General features: G+C 36.5%; 1 protein-coding gene across 2 annotated transcripts in view; it reads right to left on the bottom strand.

Moving 5' to 3' along the window:
• Window positions 1-21,315, bottom strand: part of IBTK (inhibitor of Bruton tyrosine kinase) — a 91,479-nt gene that overhangs the window by 11,986 nt on the left and 58,178 nt on the right. Inside the window, exons 21-25 of one of the 2 annotated variants that reach the window (XM_017506694.2) lie at window positions 19,474-19,586; window positions 15,969-16,117; window positions 14,164-14,327; window positions 11,462-11,554; window positions 10,743-10,886 (exon numbers count right to left, since the gene is read on the bottom strand). In XM_017506694.2, coding sequence (XP_017362183.1) covers window positions 10,743-10,886; window positions 11,462-11,554; window positions 14,164-14,327; window positions 15,969-16,117; window positions 19,474-19,586 — 663 coding nt within the window. The remainder of the gene's footprint in view (window positions 1-10,742; window positions 10,887-11,461; window positions 11,555-14,163; window positions 14,328-15,968; window positions 16,118-19,473; window positions 19,587-21,315) is intronic. The other variant, XM_017506695.2, reaches the window with a different exon arrangement.

Raw genomic sequence — 21,315 nt, 5'->3', positions numbered from 1 at the left:
AAAAAAAAAAAAAAAAAGAGAACGTATACTAAAAAGTTTACAATATGTAATTATAGTTTTCAATGTGAAGTTGGATTCTTGCTGCCAATTGTGAAATATCTGAAACTATGGAATAAGAAAAAGCAATCAACGAAGACCAAGTCTAGAGATAACCCAGATGTTAAAATAAGCAGTAATATTAAAATAGCTATTATAATTATGCATCAGATAACAACAACAAAAGCTCAGGATGAATTTAAAAATAGGCAAGCTCAGCAAAAGAAACTATTAAAAAAATAACAAAATGAAAATTCAAGAATTTTTTATTTTTTAAAATTCACTGTATAGATTGAGTCAGTAAACTTGAAGATAAACCAACTTGAATCTGAAAAACAAAAAGGTGAAGTTGAAGAAAATTATCCCATAGTGAGTTATAAGATAAAATCAAAAGGTCTGCCATATGTGTAACTGAAGTCATAGAAATAAAGAAAAGAGAGACAGGAGACCAAAAGAAACAATGGCTAAAATGTTCCCAAATTTGATATAAGATGTAAAGATTCCAGAATTTTGGTAAACCCCAAAAAAGATAAAACAAAGAAAACTATACTTAGGCACATAATAAACAGCTGAAAACCAAAGCTAAACGGAAAATCTTGAAAGCAGCCATAAAAACACAACAGAGAATGAAAATGAGTAGTGTATTATTTGAAACAATGAAGCCCAAAAGACAGTAGAAAGGAATCTTTAATATGATGAAAGAGGTAAAATACGTCAACCAGAATTCTATATCTATGTCATTAATCTTGAAATTAGATCCTCTTCAAGTCATGCCTTGAAATGACTATAGCCCTGGCCAAACCTTGACTGTGTCACTGTGGAAGATCCTAAGTCAGAGGTATTCAGCTAAGATTCCTGACCTAAAGGAATTATGATAATAAACGCTGGTTGTTTTAAGCTGTTGATAATCTGTTATGAAGCAATAGATAACTAAAACAAGACAGTACAGAAATTAAGAGGCTAACAAAGAAATCTTATAGGGCCTGGTAAAATGGCTCATGCCTGTAATCCCAGCACTTTGGGAGACCAAGCAGGTAGATCACTTGAGCCCAGGAGTTTAAGACCAACCTGGCCAACATGGTGAAACTCTGTTTCTGCTAAAAATACAAAAATTAGCTAGGTATGGTGGCACATGCCTGTAATCCCAGCTCCTCAGGAAGCTGAGGCATGAGAATTGCTTGAACCTGGGAGGTAGAGGTTGCAGTTAGCCGAGATTGGGCCACTGCATTTCAGCCTGGGTGACAGAACAAGTTGGGAAAAGTGGCTAGTCATGTGCCAAAAGCTGAAACTAGATCCCAAGCTTACACCTTATAAAAAAATTAACTCCCGATTCACTCATAGGTGGGTGTTGAACAGTGAGAACACCTGGACTCAGGGAGAGGAGCATCACACACTGGGGGCAGTTGAGGGGGGTAGGGGAGAGACAGTGGGGTGTGGGGAGGGTGGGGAGGGATAACATGGGGAGAAATGCCAGATATAGTATGCACCTAAAGTTAAATAAATAAATTAAAAAATAAATAAATAAATAAGACCTAACACCATAAAAACCCTAGAAGAAAACCTATGCAATACCATTCAGGACATAGGCATAGGCAAGGACTTCATGACTAACACAACAAAAGCACTGGCAACAAAAGACAAGACAAATGAGATCTAATTAAACTCAAGAGTTTCTGCACAGCAAAAGAAACAATCATTAGAGTGAACCCACAACCAACAGAATGGGAAAAAATTTCTGCAATCTACCCATCTGACAAAGGACTAATAATCCAGAATCTACAAAGAACTTAAACAAATTTACAAGAAAAACAAGCCCATCCAAAAGTGGGTGGAGGATATGAACAGAAACTTTTCAAAAGAAGACACTTACATGGCCAACAAACATATGAAAAAACGCTCATCATTACTGATCAATAGAGAAATGCAAATCAAAACCGCATTGACATACAATCTCATGCCAGTTAGAATGGCAATCATTAAAAAATATGGAGACAACAGATGCTGGAGAGGATGTAGAGAAATAGGAACGTTTTTAGACTGTTGGTGGGAGTGTAAATTAGTTCAACCATGTGGAAGACAGTGTGGCAATTCTTCAAGGATCTAGAAATAGAAATACCATTTGACCCAGCAATTCCATTACTGGGTACATACCCAAAGGATTATAAATCGTTCTATTATAAAGACATATGCACATATATGTTCATTGCGCCACTGTTTACAATAGCAAAGACCTGGAACCAACCCAAATGCCCATCAATGATAGACTGGATAAAGACAATGTGGCACATATGTACCATGGGATACTATGCAGCCAAAAAAAGGATGAGTTCATGTCCTTTGCCAGGACATAAATGAAACTGGAAAACATCATTCTCAGCAAAGTCACACAAGAACAGAAAACTAAACACCTCACGTTCTCACTCATAAGTGAGTGTTGAACAATGAGAACATACGGACACAGGGAGGGGAACATCATACACTGGGGTCTGCTGGGGGCTGGGGGAACTAGGGGAGGAATAGCAGAGAGTGGGGAGATTGGGGAAGGATAACATCAGGAGAAACACCTAATGTAGGTGACGGTGGATGGATGCAGCAAACCACCATGGCATGCGTACACCTATGTAACAATCCTGCATGATCTACACATGTACCCCAGAACTTAAAGCATAAAAATAAAATAAAAAGAAAAAAATGAAAAAACAGAGAAAAAAGAAAAAGATGTTATAACCAACACAAATAAATTTGATAATTTACATGGAATAGGGAAGTGTCTCTTTTGAAAAACCAAATTACTGAAGGTAACAGAAAATCTATGTACACTGTATCTATTTTTAAAATTGAATTAATCTCACCCAGGTTTTTTAATTGCAGAAATTGACAAACTGATTCTAAAATTTATATGAGAATAAAAAATTCCAGATTAGTCAAAGCATTCTTTAAAAAAAAAAAAAAAAAAAAAAAAAAACATGAAAAGTTGGAAGAAGACAAAACCATTTATAGTAATCAGGATAGTGTATACTAGGTCTGAATGCATTGCCTCCAAAACTCATGTTGAAATGTAATTGTCACTGTGATGGTATGGAGAGATAAGACCTTTAAGAGGTGTTTATGAGAGTGCCTCACAAACTGACTAATGCCATTATCACTAACAGTGGTTAACCCTTTTGGCTCTCTGTCACCCTTCTGGCAGATGATACCTTCCACTATACTACGAAGCAGTAACAAGGCTCCTGCCAGGAGCTGGCACCTTGATATTAGACATCCCAGCCTCTAGAGCTGTGGGCCAATAAACATCTGTTCATTATAAATTCCCTAGTCTGTGGTACTCTGTTACAGCAGCACAAAATGAACTAAGACCATGTGATACTGGCATAAGGATTGACAAACAGATTTCTTCAAATATGTTCTATTGTTCTTTCCACTGACTATGCCATAATTTGAAAGTGTCTGATATCCCACAATTTTACTTTCCTAACTCACAAGCTCCAGCTATTTTCCACCTTAACAGCAACAGAAAATTTATGGAGAAGGATTTTAGACATTTGTACCTACATAAAAATTAACCAGAATTTTGTTCCTCAGCTAAAGCAGCACTGTAATTTTGCTTTAAAGAATAATATTTTTAGCTTTAAAATGTTAACTAACTGAAACTGTTTAATATTGATTGTGTTAGCTCTAAATGGAATTTTAAAGAATTTACATTCAAACATCAAGCCAGGCCGCAAAGACTATGTATTCTTCCACCGAAGATGACTGGTGAGAAATGTTCTATTATTTCTCCAAGTAAAACATTTAATTTTAGTCAAATCCCATAAATAGTGTTTTCACATTACATTTAAAATTCTCCTGGTTAGAACTTCAATCTAATGCAAAAATCCAGTTATCTTTAATTCTTTCCATTGCCACACCTAACTGCCAGCAGCAAGAGTACAACTATACACTGGGAATTGTACAGACGAGGTGAATGAATGTGTGAACAAAGTAGTGAAAATCCTACCAAAACCACATGTATATTTAGAGTGTTAACTTGTGATTTGCTAATGAACTGCACATTTACCTTAATATTAACATAAACATATTTTAAAAAATCTTTTGAAGAAATAAAAATAAAATCTCATTAGATGATACTTCAGATGATGATGTATCTTTAAGAATGATTTTAAAAGGCAGATAAATCAGCCGGTCGTAGTGGCTCATGCCTGTAATCCCAGCACTTTGGGAGGCTGAGGTGGGTGGATCACGAGGTCAGGAGTTTGAGACCAGCCTGGCCAACGTGGTAAAACCTCATCTCTACCAAAAATACAAAAATTAGCTGGGCATGACGGTGTGCGCCTGTAATCCCAGCTACTCCAGAGGCTGCAGCAGGGTTCAAGACCAGCCTGGCCAACGTAGTGAAACCCCATGTCTACTAAAAATATAAAAATTAGCCAGGCATGGTGGTGTGTACCTGTAATCCCAGCTACTCAGGACGCTGTGGCAGGAGAATTGCCATTGCACCATGGCATTCCAGCCTGGGCGACAGAGCAAGACTCCATCTCAGAACAAACAAATCACAGATAAATTACCACAGTCATGAATACACTCTGTAAATCTGATTAAAATGTTAACTTTAGGCTGGGTGTGTTGGCCCACCTCTGTGTGGGAGGCCGAGGCGGGCAGATCACCTAAGGTCTGGAGTTCGAGACCAGCCTGACCAACATGGAGAAATCCTGTCTCTACTAAAAATACAAAATTAGCCAGGCATGGTGCCACGTGCCTGCAATCCCAGCTACTCAGGAGGCTCAGGCAGGAAAATCACTTGCCCGGGAGGTGGAGGTTACAGTGAGCTGAGATCATGCCATTGCACTACAGCCTGGACAACAAGGGTGAAACTCTGTCTCAAAGAAAAAAAAATGTTAAAGTCAGCCATGAACAGTGATTCATGCCTGTAATCCCAACACTTTGGGAAGTCAAGGCAAGAGGACTGCTTGAGCCCAGGAGTTCAAGACCAGCCAGGGATACACAGGAAGACCCATCTCTACAACAAATAAAAAATTAGCTGAGCATGGTGATGCAAACCTGTGATCCCAGCTACTCAGGAGGCTGAGATGGGAGGATGGCTTGAGCCCAGGAGGTCAAGGATGCAGCGAGCTGAGAATGCACCACTGCACTCCAGCTGCAGCCACAGAATGAGACCCTGTCTCAAAAACAAAAAAAGTTCCAATTTTTTAAAAAGCCAATGCATATAAGAGATGTTCTCAGGAAAATAATCTATTCCATTTTTACTTCAAGCATATATTACAAGTATTTATATTCTATGTGTATCTGATTAAAATTCAAGTGATATACTGAATTATGTGGTTATCTCATAATTTTGTAATCACATGAAAAATTATATCACATTATATTCACTCAGTAATTAATGTTGTATCTAGAGTTTGGGTTAAAGTACTTTGTAGCCTTCTAAGAATTCAAGAAAGAAAATTATTCAACAATTACTAATAGTAATTTCAATTTATACTAAAGTTCTTTGCTTTATTGTACTTCATAGTTTCTGTGTTTTTAAACAGGATGAAGGTTTGTGGCAACCCTGCAAGGAGCAAGTCTATCAGTGCCATTTTTCTAACAATACGTGCTCACTTTGTGTCTCTGTGCCACATTTTGGTAATTCTCCTGATATTTCAAACTTTTTCATTATTATCATATCTGTTATGGTGATCTTTGATGTTACTATTATTATTGTTTTGGAGCACCATGAGCCACATCCAGACAAGTTGGCAAACTTAATCAATAAATGTTTGTTTTCTAACTGTTACACCAATTGGCAGTTCTCCCCTCTCTCTCCTCCTTCTTAAGTCTCCCTATTTCCTAAGAAACAATAATATTGAAACTAGACCAACTAACAACCCTACAATGGCTTCTAAGTGTTCAAGTGAAAGGAAAAGTCACACGTCTCTCACTTTAAATCAAAAGCTAGAAAAATTAAGCTAACTGACAAAAGTACCACCCTGATCAGTCATCAGTCATCAACATCAAGGCAAGATCCTCCACCATAAAAAGATTATGATTCGCTGAAGGCTCAGATGATCACCAGCATTTTTGGCAATAAAGTATTTTTACATTAAGATATGGTTTTTTTGTAAATATTATGCCATTGCACACTTAACAAACTACAGTATAGTATAAACATTACTTTCATAGGCACCAGGAAACCAAAAATTTCCTGTGACTCACTTTATTGCGATGTTTGCTTTATTGAGGTAGTCTGGAATTGAACCTGCAGTATTCCAAAGTATGCACATACAGTTTTAAGAAGCCTTAAAAAGAGCATAAATTACTAACTGTAGACAATTCAGATACCTCTCACCTTGATGATAATAATTCAGAATAGCTATAATTCTCAAAAATTCAGAATATCTATAATTATCTAAATTATATATAATCAGTTAAAAAATTTTCTTGGTGTCCTAAGATACATAAAACTCATTACTCAAGTTTGTACTTAAGTTTTCCAACCATGTTTTTATAAAACAAATGTATAACAAATATCACTTATATTTGACAAATATCAAATTCTTTTTTTTTGGAGAAGGAGTCTTCCTCTGTCACCCAGGCTGGAGTATGGTGGCATGATCTCAGCTCACTGCAAACTCTACCTCCTAGGTTCAAGCGATTCTCTTGCCTCAGCCTCCCAAGTAGCTGGGATTACAGGCACGCATCACCATACCCAGACAATTTTTGTATTTTTAGTAGAGATGGGGTTTTGCCATGTCGGCCAGGCTGGTCTCAAACTCCTGACCTCAGGTGATTTGCCTGCCTTGGCCTCCCAAAGTGCTTGGATTATAGGCATGAGCCATCATTCCCAGCCAGATAATTATCAAATTCTTTTCAAAGAAAAATACACTATGTTTTTGGTCAAAATTTATGGTGTATTTCTTCCCATGTTTCTAAAATTCTCCTTAATATGCCATAATAAACTCCTTTTAAAATTTAGATAGTCCCTTCAATGTGGCACTCTAAGTTCATGTTGCTAATAATTACTAAGGAAAAATTTTTCCTATATTTGAAAGTTAGTCAGAAGTTTCAGAAAATGACTACCTGAATACCTTCCTCTGAATTCCTAACATGTAAAGCAAAGTAATAAGAAAGGTATAAACCCACAAGAGCAAAAACAGTAAGATATTAAGACAATGGCAGACTAAAAATAGCAACACATTTTTGAATTATAGCAAAAGAGATGGAACGATAAAACTATATAATGCAGAGCGGATATAAAGAAAACTTAACAGTCATCAGGTGGGTGGTGGCAGGGAAGGAAGCTCAGAACTCTGGAAACAGGCATATACTGGAGACAGAGAAGTCGACATGAGGATGAAAATGTGAAAATTGCTCTAGTTTATTTAAGGAGGGGTTGAGGGTGCCAGATGTACTCCCTATCTCCCTGTGGTCACATGACTACATCTCCTTTATTTTGCAGAAGGAAAATTTGATTCAAAGTCACTAGTAATAGAGGAAGGCAGGAGTGAACTGTTGTATACAAAGTCTATAAACTAAATGTGAAAACCTTTTACAAATGGTGACAAGTTCAGTCCCAGCTCTAACCTCCCTACCCCGAGACTTAAGGTTCCAGAATGCCAGCACCAAATGTACACCTCATAAGCAAAAAAAAATTAAAAGGCTGCTCTTTAGAAAAACTGAAACTAAAGAGACCAAGGAGAAAAGATATGGAGATAACCAACATATGGGAGGATTCGGGGGTCCCTAAGAAACTGATAGGTTACCCTACAGTCACACCTATCAGTCTACTTGCACCACACAGGCACACACAGCTTCCAATCAGCACTTAAAAGCAATCAATCAATAAACTGACAAAATGAATTAAAATAAAACATATATAGAGAAGAATGAATAAAACATGGTTGTAAATCAATGGGTATTTTTAGCTTTCTTTCTTTTGGTTGATTGGTTTATTTTGTTCAGTATCATATTGGTAAGATTCATCCACACTATTGTATTTAGTCATGATTTATTCCTTTTCATTACTGTGTAGTATTCTACTATAAAAATAAACTAATTTATCCATTTACTGCTAATAGACATCTAGATTGTTTTTGGTTTGGGCTACTACAAATAACACATTATCAACATTCTTATACATGTTGTGCAGTACATAAGTGCATACATTTCTGTTGGGTATATACTAAAGAGTGAAAATGCCTACAGAGTACAGAGCTCTTCAACATCAAAATGTTAAAGGGCATACTACAGAAAAAGGTATCAACGACAAATGAAACTCTTGAGAAGGATTTTAATGGTTGAAACAAAATCACGCAAATGTTCCAGAAAGTAGAATTGGAAGGCATATACGTGGACAATAGAAAAGAAAAAGTGTGGTGCCTCACACCTGTAATTCCAGTACTTTGTGAGGCTGAGGGAAGCAGATCACTTGAGGTCAGGAGTTCGAGAACAGCCTGGCCAACATGGTGAAACCATGTTTCTACTGAAAATACAAAAATTAGCTGGGTGTGGTGGTGAGCACCTGTAATCCCAACTATTCAGGAGGCTGAGGCAGAAGAATCGCTTGAACCTGGGAGTCAGAGGTTGCAGTGAACTGAGATCGCACCACTGCACTCAAACCTGAACAACAGAGTGAGACTCCATCTCATAAATATAAAAAGTAAAAAATTTAAAGAAGCCCAGGAGGACCAGTATCTGACTAACGTGATTTGTAGAGAAAACAGTGAAGAGGAAAAGTATCAAGGTAATATTAGCATTACACAGGATTTTCCTAGAACTTAAAGACATGCTGTTGCCAATTAAAAGAGCCCAAGTATCCAGCATGTATGAAAAAACACCAGTATTATGATACATTACTGTAAAATTTCAGAACAGTAGACATAAAAAAAAAAAAAAAAAAAAAAAAAAAAAAAAAAAAAAAGACCCTATAAACTTTGAGGGAAAAAAAAAGGTGGAGAAGAAAAAAGAGGTAACATAAGAAGATTTAGGAATTAAATGACACTGAATAAATTCTCCAAATGATTTCCAATTAAGATCCTGTTCTCATCTATCAGTCAATAATGAAGGCTAGAATAAAAACCTTTTCATGAATATACAAGCTCCAAAAAGATGTCCTATACATCCTTTATCAGAAACCTACTAGAATTGTGCTACATCAAAACAAGGAGTGTATCAAGAAAGAGAAAGCCACAGGATCAAGAAAACTGGGGCTCAAACACTGGAGAGAAGGGAAGAAAATCTGCAAGATAACAGTTAAAGAAAATCTCAAGACGACAGATATTCAGCACGCCTGGAAAAGACCCTATTCAGATCACAAAAGAACACAGGACTCTAAGGAATATGCCTCCAAAACACTAAATGAAACAACTTTCACTCATTTACTTTTTGCTTAAGGAAAGTGATTGATGCCATGGTTACAGCTATATTACCATGCCCAGGGAAGTTTTGTCATGAGCTTAATTCTCTCAAACTTCAATTTAGTACTTGACAGTTGTTCCAATAACTTTTCCCCCTTTTTGGTCTTTCCATACTTTTGTTTAGGGAAAGCACAACTCAGTGTTGCAGCAGCCACACCATAAACCATACCATGGTAATGGCCAAATCTGTCTTATTTATTGCCTTATCATCAGAAACTAGTGTAATCCCTTACATTTAGAAGGTAACAAATACTGATAAATTTTAAAATTCTGCTAAGCTCATCCTCTCAAGTTTTACCCTCTTTTCTCTTTCGCTTGGGTGTTCCTACCTCTTATTTTACTTTCTTTTTCAGTGACCATATTTTGGACCTATTAGTAGCCATAACAGGCACTGATTTAGTTCCATTGGCAATGCTTAGAATAAAATTATTTGCCACTTTCTTCAAAATAATTAACATTTTAACTGAGAAAAATATTCCTTCTTACAAACAAAATAATGTGGCCTTAGAAATACTGAAGGGATTCCCCTAAACCATGGGTAGCTGCCAAGATCCTCTCCAAGCGTTGTGAGAGAAAGAGCGTTCTACTGATCTTTTCATAAGCCTTCACACTCTTCGTGTACTTCTCCGGTATTGGTTTCCAGACATTTTAAAATACCAAGAAAAGGAAGGATGGAAGAAAAGCTGGAGTACAACCTATTCTACATATCTCAAAATTATATTCTGAATTCTTTGGAGAGTATTCCAATTAATGTTACCTCTACGTGTAAATTCTAATGGAGAAAATGTAAACACAATGTTAAGAGCGGTGTTTTAAAAAGTGAAAAAGAACAAACTATGTTTATAACCATGCAAAGATATTTATGGAGCATGCAAAAGGACAAAAAATTAGCATAGCATAAATAAAATTATATTTTTATATATGTCTGACATAATTTCTTATAAAAAATAAAAAATAAATTAAATTTTAAATCATTTTAACAAGAAAATCTAATTAGAATATCAAGAAGAAATTCTATGTATATATGAAAAATATATCCACAGTTGGATGTGTATGATGATGTATGTCATCATGTTGTGTAAGTCAAAACACCCCAAATCAAAAGAAAATAAACAACAACAAAAAAAGTCTTTGTTTCCCAAGTTCCAGTTTTTAACTTAAAAGCAAAAGGGGAGATGAAATATTTGAAAAGACTTTAGAAATACTGGGGTTGGGAAGGAACTCAAAAGTCAATAGCTACCTTAAAAATGAATGTACAGATCTATATTAATTTTAATAAAAATAAGAGCATACCATGCATTCACTGGCTTGGGGGCTTTTGAAGGAGTGGTTAAAACTGTTTCCATGCTATTAATTCCTGAATTGTTTTCCTTGGAAGTCAATGCAATCATTTTTCGTTGCTTCTGAGAAAGTTTAACTCCATGAGAGACTGTTTTGCTAGAAATTAAATGAAACCAATTAGTTTCAGTGGTTTCTTCTGAGAAAGTTTAACTCCATGAGAAATCATTTTGCTAGAAATTAAGTCAATTAACATTAATTTCTGCTTTATAAAGGTTACTGGTAATAATAATGTTTTCTATTTATTTGACGTTATTTTACCATTATTGCATTAAAATGCTCACAAATTTCAACAATGAAAATATCAGTTTATACTAACAAAGATCAAGCAATAGCTACATATGAGACCTCCAACATATCATCAATTTCAAGGAGAACTTGCACCACAAGCCTTAACTCTTTGGCTTTCATAGCCAATAGACCACAATGATCATTTTAGAGCCAGGTTTCTGGGATGTAATACTGTATTCTACAAGAGCTGGCCTATCAACTCAACTCTATCTTTAGAACATAATTAAGAAATAATATTATCAGACTAAATTGCCCAGAAAAGGATGTATAATTAACCATAATATCAAATGCAGAAAGAAAAAAGGGAAACATGCAATAAGTCTTTCCAATTCTCAGGGTAAAAATATAACATGATATGATCTTTTATAATTTTTTTAACCAACCCTAAATTTGACTTTGGTGTAGCTCTACATTTTTGTCTACTTTCTTCTGTTTCCATGATGGTTCTGAGATCCACAACAGGAGGGCTGACGGGACTAAAAGACATAAAAGGTTACTTTGCAAAGTATTCATTTACCTATAAAGCTCAACCCCCATCTTCACTGAAACTACAAGTGATATGTAAGATTAATTATAAGAGTATAGTTTAGATTTATCAGCTGTGGGCCAACTTCAAAAAGGATTTTTGAGTAAAAGCTACTTTAATATACACATATATAAATATCAACTAATATATATCCAAAGTCATAATGTTAAGTGATATAGCACATATAACAGCTAATATGTATCCAAAGTCATGTTATGATATAACTGAAATTCCTATATTAAAGAAAACATTTTTTTAAGTGAAGCAATAGAAAGATTCTTAACTAAATCAGGCAGAACTCACCAAAGTTCTAATTAAATTCTTACCTTTAGGTTGAATAATAAGGCTTGAAAATTACATTCTTCTCTTTCTATTTTTAATGAACAAAACTCATACTGCTGTTTAATATTAACAAAAACAAACATTTAACAGAAAAATTGGGGGATACTAAACAATATTGGAGACCCACCAGAGGGAGTTATACCATAAGGAAAAAATTCTACACTCTTTAGAATTAGATGATTTCTGGCCAAGCATGGTGGCTCACACTTGTAGCACTTTGGGAGGCCAAGGTGGGTGAATCACCTAAGGTCAGGAGTTCAAGACCAGCCTGGCAAACACAGTGAAACCCTACCACTACCAAAAATACAAAAATTAGTTGGGAGTGGTGGCAGGTGCCTGTAATCCCAGATACTCAGGAGGGTGAGGCAGGAGAATTGCTTCAACCTAGGAGGCAGAGGTTGCAGTGAGCTGAGATTACACCACTGCACTACAATGTGGGCAACAAGGGCAAAACTCCACATCAAAAAAAAAAAAAAAAGAAATACATGATTTTTTACCTAAATGAAATCTACACTACGGATAAAAATAGGTCAGTCAGGTACAGTGGCGCTTGCTGTAATCCAGAACTTTGGTAGGTCGAGGCAGGTGGATCATGAGGTCAAGAGTTCCAAATCAGTCTGGCCAAAGAGTTTGAGACCAGTCTGGCCAACATGGTGAAACGCCGTCTCTAATAAAAATACAAACATTTGCCAGGCACAGTTACACATGCCTGTACTCCCAGCTACTCGGGAGGTTGTGGCAGGAGAATTACTTGAACCCGGGAGGCGGAGATTGCAATGAACCAAGATTGTGCCACTGCACTCCAGCCTCGGCAACAGAGAGAGGCTCCATCTCAAAAAAAACAACAAAAAAAGTCATATTATTTCGCATTAAAGGGTAAACCTGTTTCCTGCACTTCTTTTTCATCAAAAAGAAATTCTACTTATTATGTACACTAGGAAATACTTCAGAAGGAATGTAGAAATGTTTGTGTATATGTTAATATTGAGAATGTTTATTGCATATTGCTAAGCATTTTGTCACTGAGCATAATACCAAAATAGCCAATCTATCTTTTGCTACCAAGCTATTTTAAAAATATGTTTAACAAAATATCCTAACATTAGCGATCAGAAGATGCTTCCAGGTGTTCCCGCATATTAAATATGCACCAACAAGGGTGCTTAGGCAAAAAAAAAAATTGAAGCAATTTCTGAACTGAACTTTAAACCATGAAGCACGTAAAATGGAACATCATAATCTTTGTTCCAACTCTGCAAAACATGGCCTATTTCAAAAGAATTACATAAATAGTCCAGATGATAATATAATCCATAAGTCAATTAACAGTTTTAGACCTTATCAACCATAGCAGGCATATAAACATGAAGCACAAGCTCAAATGTTTTGAAAGAACACTACATTCTAATTATATCTACTCTTTCATTTGACTTTTCTTTTTTCTTTTTTTGAGATGGAGTCTTGCTCTGCCGCCCAGGCTGGAATGCAGTGGCACAATCTAGGCTCACTGCAACCTCCGCCTCCTGGGTTCAAAGGATTCTTCCACCTCAGCCTCCCGAGTAGCTGGGATTACAAGTGTACACCACCAGGCATGGATAGTTTTTTATACTTTAGTAGAGATGGGGTTTCACTATGTTGCCCAGGCTGGTCTCGAAGTCCTGAGCTCAGGCAATCTGCCCACCTTGGCCTCCCAAAGTGCTAGGATTACAGGTATGAGCTACCTCGCCCGGCCTTCATTTGACTTTTCTAAATAAAAGAAAAATATATATAAAATATAGGCAAGTTAAAAGGACAATATAATAACATCAAATTAATATCCTCTGAAAATTAACTGTGAATAGTTACATGTTTTGTGAAATTTTAAATACCCCTTCACAAGTCTATCACTGACAAAATGGCCTTCCTGTGTAGCATTTTTAACCAATATATATTATCTAAGAAATAACTTCCGATATTAAGTTTCTCTCTCTATATATGTAAAATATGATATTTGCTACTATTCATTGATGATAATACAAAAGCAGCTAAATTTTGCCTGGGGTTGAGGGGGAAGCCTATTATAGCTGGTTAGCAATTTATAGGCATTTAGGTAATTTTCTGTGCCTGAGAAATTTATATTAATATTTCTTAAATGTTCACCATTGTAATTTTTAATTAGATTAAAAATGAACGATTATTTCTCAAATTAACAGTTACAGAATAAAATGAAAATCCTACCTGAAAGAACCAGCAACCCAACTGGCAGAGTTGGTAGTATCAATTCTGTTACTGGGAATGGGCTGTGGAGCAGATATTTTAAGTATTGGTGACTTTTCCCATGGTTTTAAATCTTCCCTAGAATACACAGATGATGTACCATTGACATATGGTTTGACTTTCGCCTGGGGAGAGAAAAAATAAATAGAAAAAGGTTAACAGGCACCTAGTACAGTAACTAACACATAGCTGGTACTTAATAAATATTAGTTACATTATAATGAAGAGTAAAATCTTATGACAATAAGCCATCTAGTATTTTTAAATCATGTTCTTCTACAGTTTTGTGCCTTAGCCAACTCTCAAATCACATTACTGACTATAACCGAATTATTATGAGCTTTGAGAATAATTTTTAGGGAAACCAGTTTGCGTATTAAATCTCTACAGAAATAGTAAACGTAATATATAAAATTTGTACAATAAGACACAAAGCAGTAATTTTAAAATTAATATCCATGGCTTGAGTATGAAGCAAAATGAAAGTTTTTTATAAATGTCATATAATTCATTCTGATGTAAAGTACGGTGAATAAAACTAAAGTCAAATAATATTGACATCTCAAAAGGAACCCTAAAACTATTACTATTATAACAGGTCAAGGAAGTTATTAAAATGGTATTTCCACTTCCAGGATAGATTCTTCTGTTATTGCAAATCATTCACAATAAGCCCTTAGCCTTCCTTTAAACCTCAATTGTCTTACAGACCAACTTAGTGTGAATATAAATTGCCCCAAACTTCTATCCTACATTTAAAAAACAAAAAATCAATCCTGGCCAGCCACCGTTGCTCAAGCCTATAATGCAGGCACTCTAGCACGCTGAGGTAGGTGGATTGCTTGAGCCCAGAAGTTTGAGACCAGCCTGAGCAACATGACAAAACCCCATCTCTGCTAAAACTACAAAAAAATTAGCTGGATGTGGTGGTGCATGCCTGTAATCCCAGCTACTCTGGAGGCTGAGATGAGAGAATCACCTGGGCCGGGAAATCACAGCTGCAGTGAGCTGATACTATACCACTGTACTCCAGCCTGGGCAACCAGAGTAAGACTCTGTCTCAAAAAAAAAAAAAAAAAAGGAGGCAAATCAATCCTTGATGACCAGAAGACTTTAAAAAGGGTAAATTTCTGTTGTCTCATGAATTCCTAGAAGTTCCAATATGTTTTTATGGATGTGTAGGAGTTCTGGAAGAGTGACTCTATCTCTATTAAGTTACACATTTTTTCACTAATAGGTTAACAACTATGGAATCAAATTTTAAGGAGTGTCTAAGAAATGCCTTCCCCAGAGTTGATCAGCCTAGGAATCCTGCAGCTTATTGTGCTAGACTAGAAGAACTCAATCATTTCCAAATTGTTTTGCTCCAGTTAATACCCTGGAGGAAAGAGTCTGGGAAATTTGAAAGTAGGCTTATTTTCAAAACCATTTTTAACTGATGCTAACTGAAATTTCACAAGATAAATTTCAATAATTTAGCTAAAAATATTTTTTTCAATGTCTATAAGGTTATATTTTATATCAACATTATATTTTACTTGCAGAAAGATTAGAAATAACTCTATAAAGTGCTCAAAATTGCCATTAAAATCTATAAAACTAGAAATGCTATACAAATTTAAGAAAAGTAACACTCTATTGTGTGATTCTTACATACCAACCTGGAGACTGTTTTAAAACTAGAGCAAAAATAAGGAAATATTAAAGATAAGCTATCTATAAACCTAAGAACTGAAGGTAAGGAGGTAGTGCTTTAAAAAACAAACCTCAATCTTATCTGAATGAAATCCTGTTGTGAAATCAGGAGACTGTAAATCTCTAGGACTACCCACTCCTGCATAGCTTCCTTCAGAGTCTGATGTCAATAGCTCCGGAAGGGATTCCATAGAATTGGTCTTACCAGCCTTTAATAATCCTAAAACATGAAATTAAAAGAAATATAAACACACATGCATTAAACATATATGCATTACATTCAGAAAGCCAAACAGAGCGCTAAAAGCTTTCATCTACCTAGATTTAATAACATTCAAATTATATTGATGGTACAAAAATCTTAATAATTCAAATTACCTGGAGAAAGAAATCAGTTTAAGTGAAAAACTGAAATGGAAGAGATTCTAAAACAACAGTTTTATTCATTACAAACACATACTAATTGTGTAATGAACCTCAGAAAGATAGGTCTTTGGGATCTGCTTTAAAAAGTGATTGAAAACATTCTTGTCCTCATGAGAGACAAAGAAGAAAGGCAAAATTATTAAAGTCCAGACCTCTCCCCTTTCCCTTTCTCATCTGCCTCTTGGTACAGTAGTCCCTGCACCCATCATTCTATGTGGGAGGAAGCCTGTGGCCTTTCTGTCTCTCACTTAGCCACTGACTGCTGGCTCCTTGCAGAGGCTCCTGCAGAAGATGACTGTGGCTGGTTTGAGAGTGTTTTTCCCTGAAATCTCTGGTGACTGAGAGCTCGCTTGAAGCAAGAGGGTTGTTGTGAAATCTATATAACATTTCTTCTCTTAGGCAAGCTAAATGCCTGTCCCCATGCCACATCTGGTATCTGGGTTCAAACTTTTGCTTAGAGCCAGGTGTTCATTTCCACACATTTCAAATTTATTGGAATCTAGACGAAGTACCAAAATAAGATAAAACAAAGATGTTATCTAAGTTGTAACTAAAAGGTGTATAACTGATTTAAAAATAAAACCTACCATCTCCTATACATTCAAATAAGTGTTGTTCACTTTAAAGTAAATGACCTTAACAAGCTAAATGTTTCTTTTATTGTTATCACTGCAATTTGGAAAGAAAATTTAAAATATTATTTTCCACACAATCTTTTTGAATATTTTTATATTTTTTAATATATTTTATTTTTTTTGGCAAATTTTCATCTAAGAGAATACATCTAATTTTAGAATACTCTCAAAAGTCAGTTAGGTTAGAAATAAATCCGGAAAACAAAGAAGACGATTAATGTGGCCAACAATTACTTCTGGCCAAACACAGTTTCACAGAACGTTGTTTGTCTAAGTTTAAGATCAACACAAATGTTAAGCTTTTATGCGACCCTCTTTGATGGAATTGGCCTCAAATTTTCTTCCTTAACAGGTCTTTTTGGCGTCCAGTTAAATTTAACCTTTCAGTTATCTTTGACTACAGATAACTTGGCCATAAAAAAACAGTACACCAGAAAAACATGGACCTGAAATGAGGAGAACAAATTTTATTTTTGTCACTATTTCAAATCACTTATGTTTTCTGCATTTGTTTCCTTAAAGTAAGGAACATAAATTATTTCTTGTCTCTTCTAGCTCTGAAATTCTAAGATTCTAACATAACATTATTTAAAACAAACCAAATATCTGCTTTTCCGTAAGTAATTTAGGCGACTGTCTTTCAAGACTGTCTATCCATTATTCATCCTTCATCAATCCACCCTTGCCTCCTTCTAAAGACTAAAGGTAATTCATACAGCAGAGAACACAAAATCACAGAATTTTAAATTTAGAAAAATCCTAAGATATGCCTCTAGGTCTTCTGATTGCCATTTCCAGTGCTTCATAAATAAATTTTAGGCATAGTATCTATCCTTTTTATATTGTTATCTAAAACTATTCTTGATATTATTCGTTTGAGCTTTAGTGAACATATCAAGCCCTTCTGAAGCATCTCAGTAACAAAAACAACAAAAAATCCTTCTTCTTTGCCCTCCCTAACAGCTTTTTTTTTCCAAAGGGACACAAAAAAATGTACTCTTCTATTTTTCAAAGTTGTTTGTATATGGCTGATTGACTATGAAGTACTGTTAGTAGAAACTGTACTAGGTTATATCTTAGTGCTACAGACAAGAATAACCTACCATTTCTGAAAGCCATACTGCAGTCTCATTATTTTATAGTCACACTTCATGTTTTATCTAAAGAAACTATTTAAAATGTATATAGTTTAATCTAGATCAGATGAATCTAGAATGTGAGACAGTCTGTAACACAATTAGCCTGACCTTTCAGAAAAGAGAAAGCAAAAAACAAAAAGGCACAAGGATACTATGCTAGTTAAAAGAAACTAAAGAGATACTAATAAGCAAAGATAATATGAACCTTTACAAAATACTACCTTTTTTGTTAATGGTAAAACAAAACAGACCATAAAAACATTTGTAAACAATTAGGAAAATCTGGATATGGAGTGTAACACTAGTTAACCCTAATAATATCAACTATCTTAGGTATGATAATGGTACTGTGGTTGGGGTTGTGTAGAAGAGTATTCCCATCTAAAAAGATTCATATTCAAGTATTCAGGGGAAAAGTGTCATGTCTACAACTTATTCCAAGTGGAACAATTTTTTTTAAAGTCTCTGTATTAACGAGTGTGTGTGTGTGTGTGTGTGTGTGTGTAACACACGGAGGAAAGAAGAAACAGCAAGCAACAGAGAGTCTGCAAGAAAATGCAAATATGATGAGAAGTTAATAATAAATCTGAATAAAATGTATATAGCTATTCACGGTATTTTTCTTCCATCTTTTCAGTAAGTTAAATATTTTCAAAACAAAAAAATTCGGAAAAATATTTTAGCAAAACTATGTAGCCTGGCCTTTACTTTCTAACATTACTTTCACATAATGTCTAAATATATTTTATATTCTACTACCAGATTATAAACCCCTTATGCATATGAATGGCATCTTACTTGGAGCACTGACATATTTAAATTGAATCAACATGGTTAATAGTTATCTCTGTCATGTTCTATCAACCTCTAAACCCTTATGCCCCCGAAGAAAGAGTGGTCTTTCTAAAAACAAATCTCATCCACTCATACCCTATTTTAAAAATTTAGCAGCAGCCACCCATGGCCTTTAGAATAAAAAACAAATTCCTCAGTTTGACAAATAAGACTCTCCAAAATATGACCCTATCCAACCTATCTCCTATACTGAAGTGTATGCACAAGAAATGTGCAACTCTTTGTCTCGTTACTAAGCTTGGGAATATGGCCTCCTTTGCTTAATACATTTATCTGCCTCCTTTTCTTAGATAACTTCATTCTTCAAGCCCCGGCTCAGCATTACTTTCCTCTAAGAGGACTTGTTTGGGTGCCTCTGGTGCTCCCAGAGCAAACTTCGATTGGAATACTTATCATAATGCTCTATCACTTTTGATACTTCCATAAGGACTGTTTTCTATTTCAGTAGCCCCAACACATGGCATATATGAATAGAGACATAGAAGATTAGAACTGGAAATACACGCTCATTTTCCACGAACCTGTAGATGATGGACTCTGAATAATATCTGAAAGGTTATAACCTCCAGAACTATCTGAACGTTTTCGTGGCTTCTTTTTAGCTTTTGTTTTTGCCTTCTTGAACATAGTTTCCCTAGGAAAAAACAAACATAATTTCAGCAGCGTTTAGGGAGGTAACTAAGATAAATGCACTTATTTAACCCAACGGCTACTTTTTTTTACATTTATACTTTAAACTTGATAGTCCTACAGATATTAGTTATGTATTTACTTTCTATTATACTAAGGTTAAGAATAAACATAAATACCTATTTCTTATGTCAGAATCTCTCAATTTCATCTTCCAATATCAATACAAAAGTGTCACATGTCCAAGATGTGAGTGAAGGGATACAGTGGAGATAAGAAGGAAGAAAAGGAGGAAAAGAAAAAAAAAGAAGAGATTGATCCAAGATGGCCGTTGAGGAACAGCTCAGGATTGCAGCTGCCAGTGAAAGCGCAGAGGGTGAGTGGACGCCGCATTTTTATTGCCCACAGACTAGGAAATTCCCAGGCGGAGGAGCTCCACAGGTCACCAGCGCAGCTGTTTCGGCCAGCGCGGCTGTGCCGGCCGGTGCCGCTGCTTTGCCCCGCGCAGCTGCTTTGTTGGCGCCCCGGAGCAGCGGTTCTCCGTACAAAATACACCAGTCCAGGTGCCATTTTGGCTGGTGATTGGAGCCAGGGGAAGTCGCCCATACGTCTGTTTAAAAAGGGGACGGAGCAGGGAGGCAGGACAGTAGATTCCAGGGAAAAAAAAAAAAAAAAACAAAAAACGCCACAAACCTCAGTGCTGCTGTTTAAGCCAGCGCAGTGAGTGGCCACAGGGGAAAACAAACAGACCCCGGCGACCCTTCAACAGACGACTGGAACACCAACTTAAAAAAGGCTCTGACGCAGGGAGCCAGGTGATCAGGCTCGGCTGGTCCCACCCCCACAAAAGAATGGCAACCAGAAACTCTGGATTGAGAGTTTCACAGCAAGCGCAGCTGAACCGGGGATGGTCCAGCTCTGTGGGGGAGGGGCGTCCGCCATTACCGAGGCAGCCCGCCACTACGGAGGCAGTCAGCCAATGCTGTGGCAGCCCGCCGTTGCCAAGGCAACCTGCCATTGCTGAGGCAGCCCGCCGTTGCCAAGGCAACCCGCCACAGCAGAGACTCCGCCTCGACACAGGCGGGCCAACATCGCCAAAGCAGTTCTAACTACACCCATATAAACAGGACTGCAGGGAAGTTCACTCGGCAGCTGGGCGGAGACCACAGCAGCTAGCAAAGCCTCTATAGGCCAACAGTGACTAGGCTCCCTCTTGCTGGGAAGGACAGGTCTGAAGGAAAAAAAAAAGAAGGCAGCAGCATAACGGAAACTCATAAATAAAGCCCTAAATCACTGGGACAGAGCACCTGGGAACAAAAAGCAGTTTATGAGTTCTGCTGCAGCAGACCAAAACGTACCTGCCCAGCAGCTCTGAATGAACAACAGAGCTCACAGCTCACCATTTGAGCTCCTATAAAGAAGAGACCATCTCCTCAAGCAGCTCCCTGACCCCTATATATCCAAAGAGACACTTCATAAAGGAGAGATCAGATTGACACTAGGCGGGTATCCTTCTGGGACAAAGATAGCAGAAGAAGAAAACTGGTAACAACCATTACTGTTCACCAGCTGCTGCAGGTGAACCCCAGGCAAGCAGGGCCTGGAGTGAACCTCAGCAGACCTGCAGCAGAGGGGCCAGACTGTCAGAAGGAAAACCAAGAAACAGAAATAACCTCATCATCAACAAACAGAACGTCAATCTGAAAGATTTGAGACCCAATCTGAAAGCCAGC

This window comes from Cebus imitator, unplaced genomic scaffold (assembly GCF_001604975.1).
Source record: "Cebus imitator isolate Cc_AM_T3 unplaced genomic scaffold, Cebus_imitator-1.0 Scaffold357, whole genome shotgun sequence".
Taxonomy (NCBI): Eukaryota; Metazoa; Chordata; class Mammalia; order Primates; family Cebidae; genus Cebus; species Cebus imitator.
The sequence above is the reverse complement of the archived record's forward strand: the minus strand, read 5'-3'. Positions and strand labels throughout refer to the sequence as shown.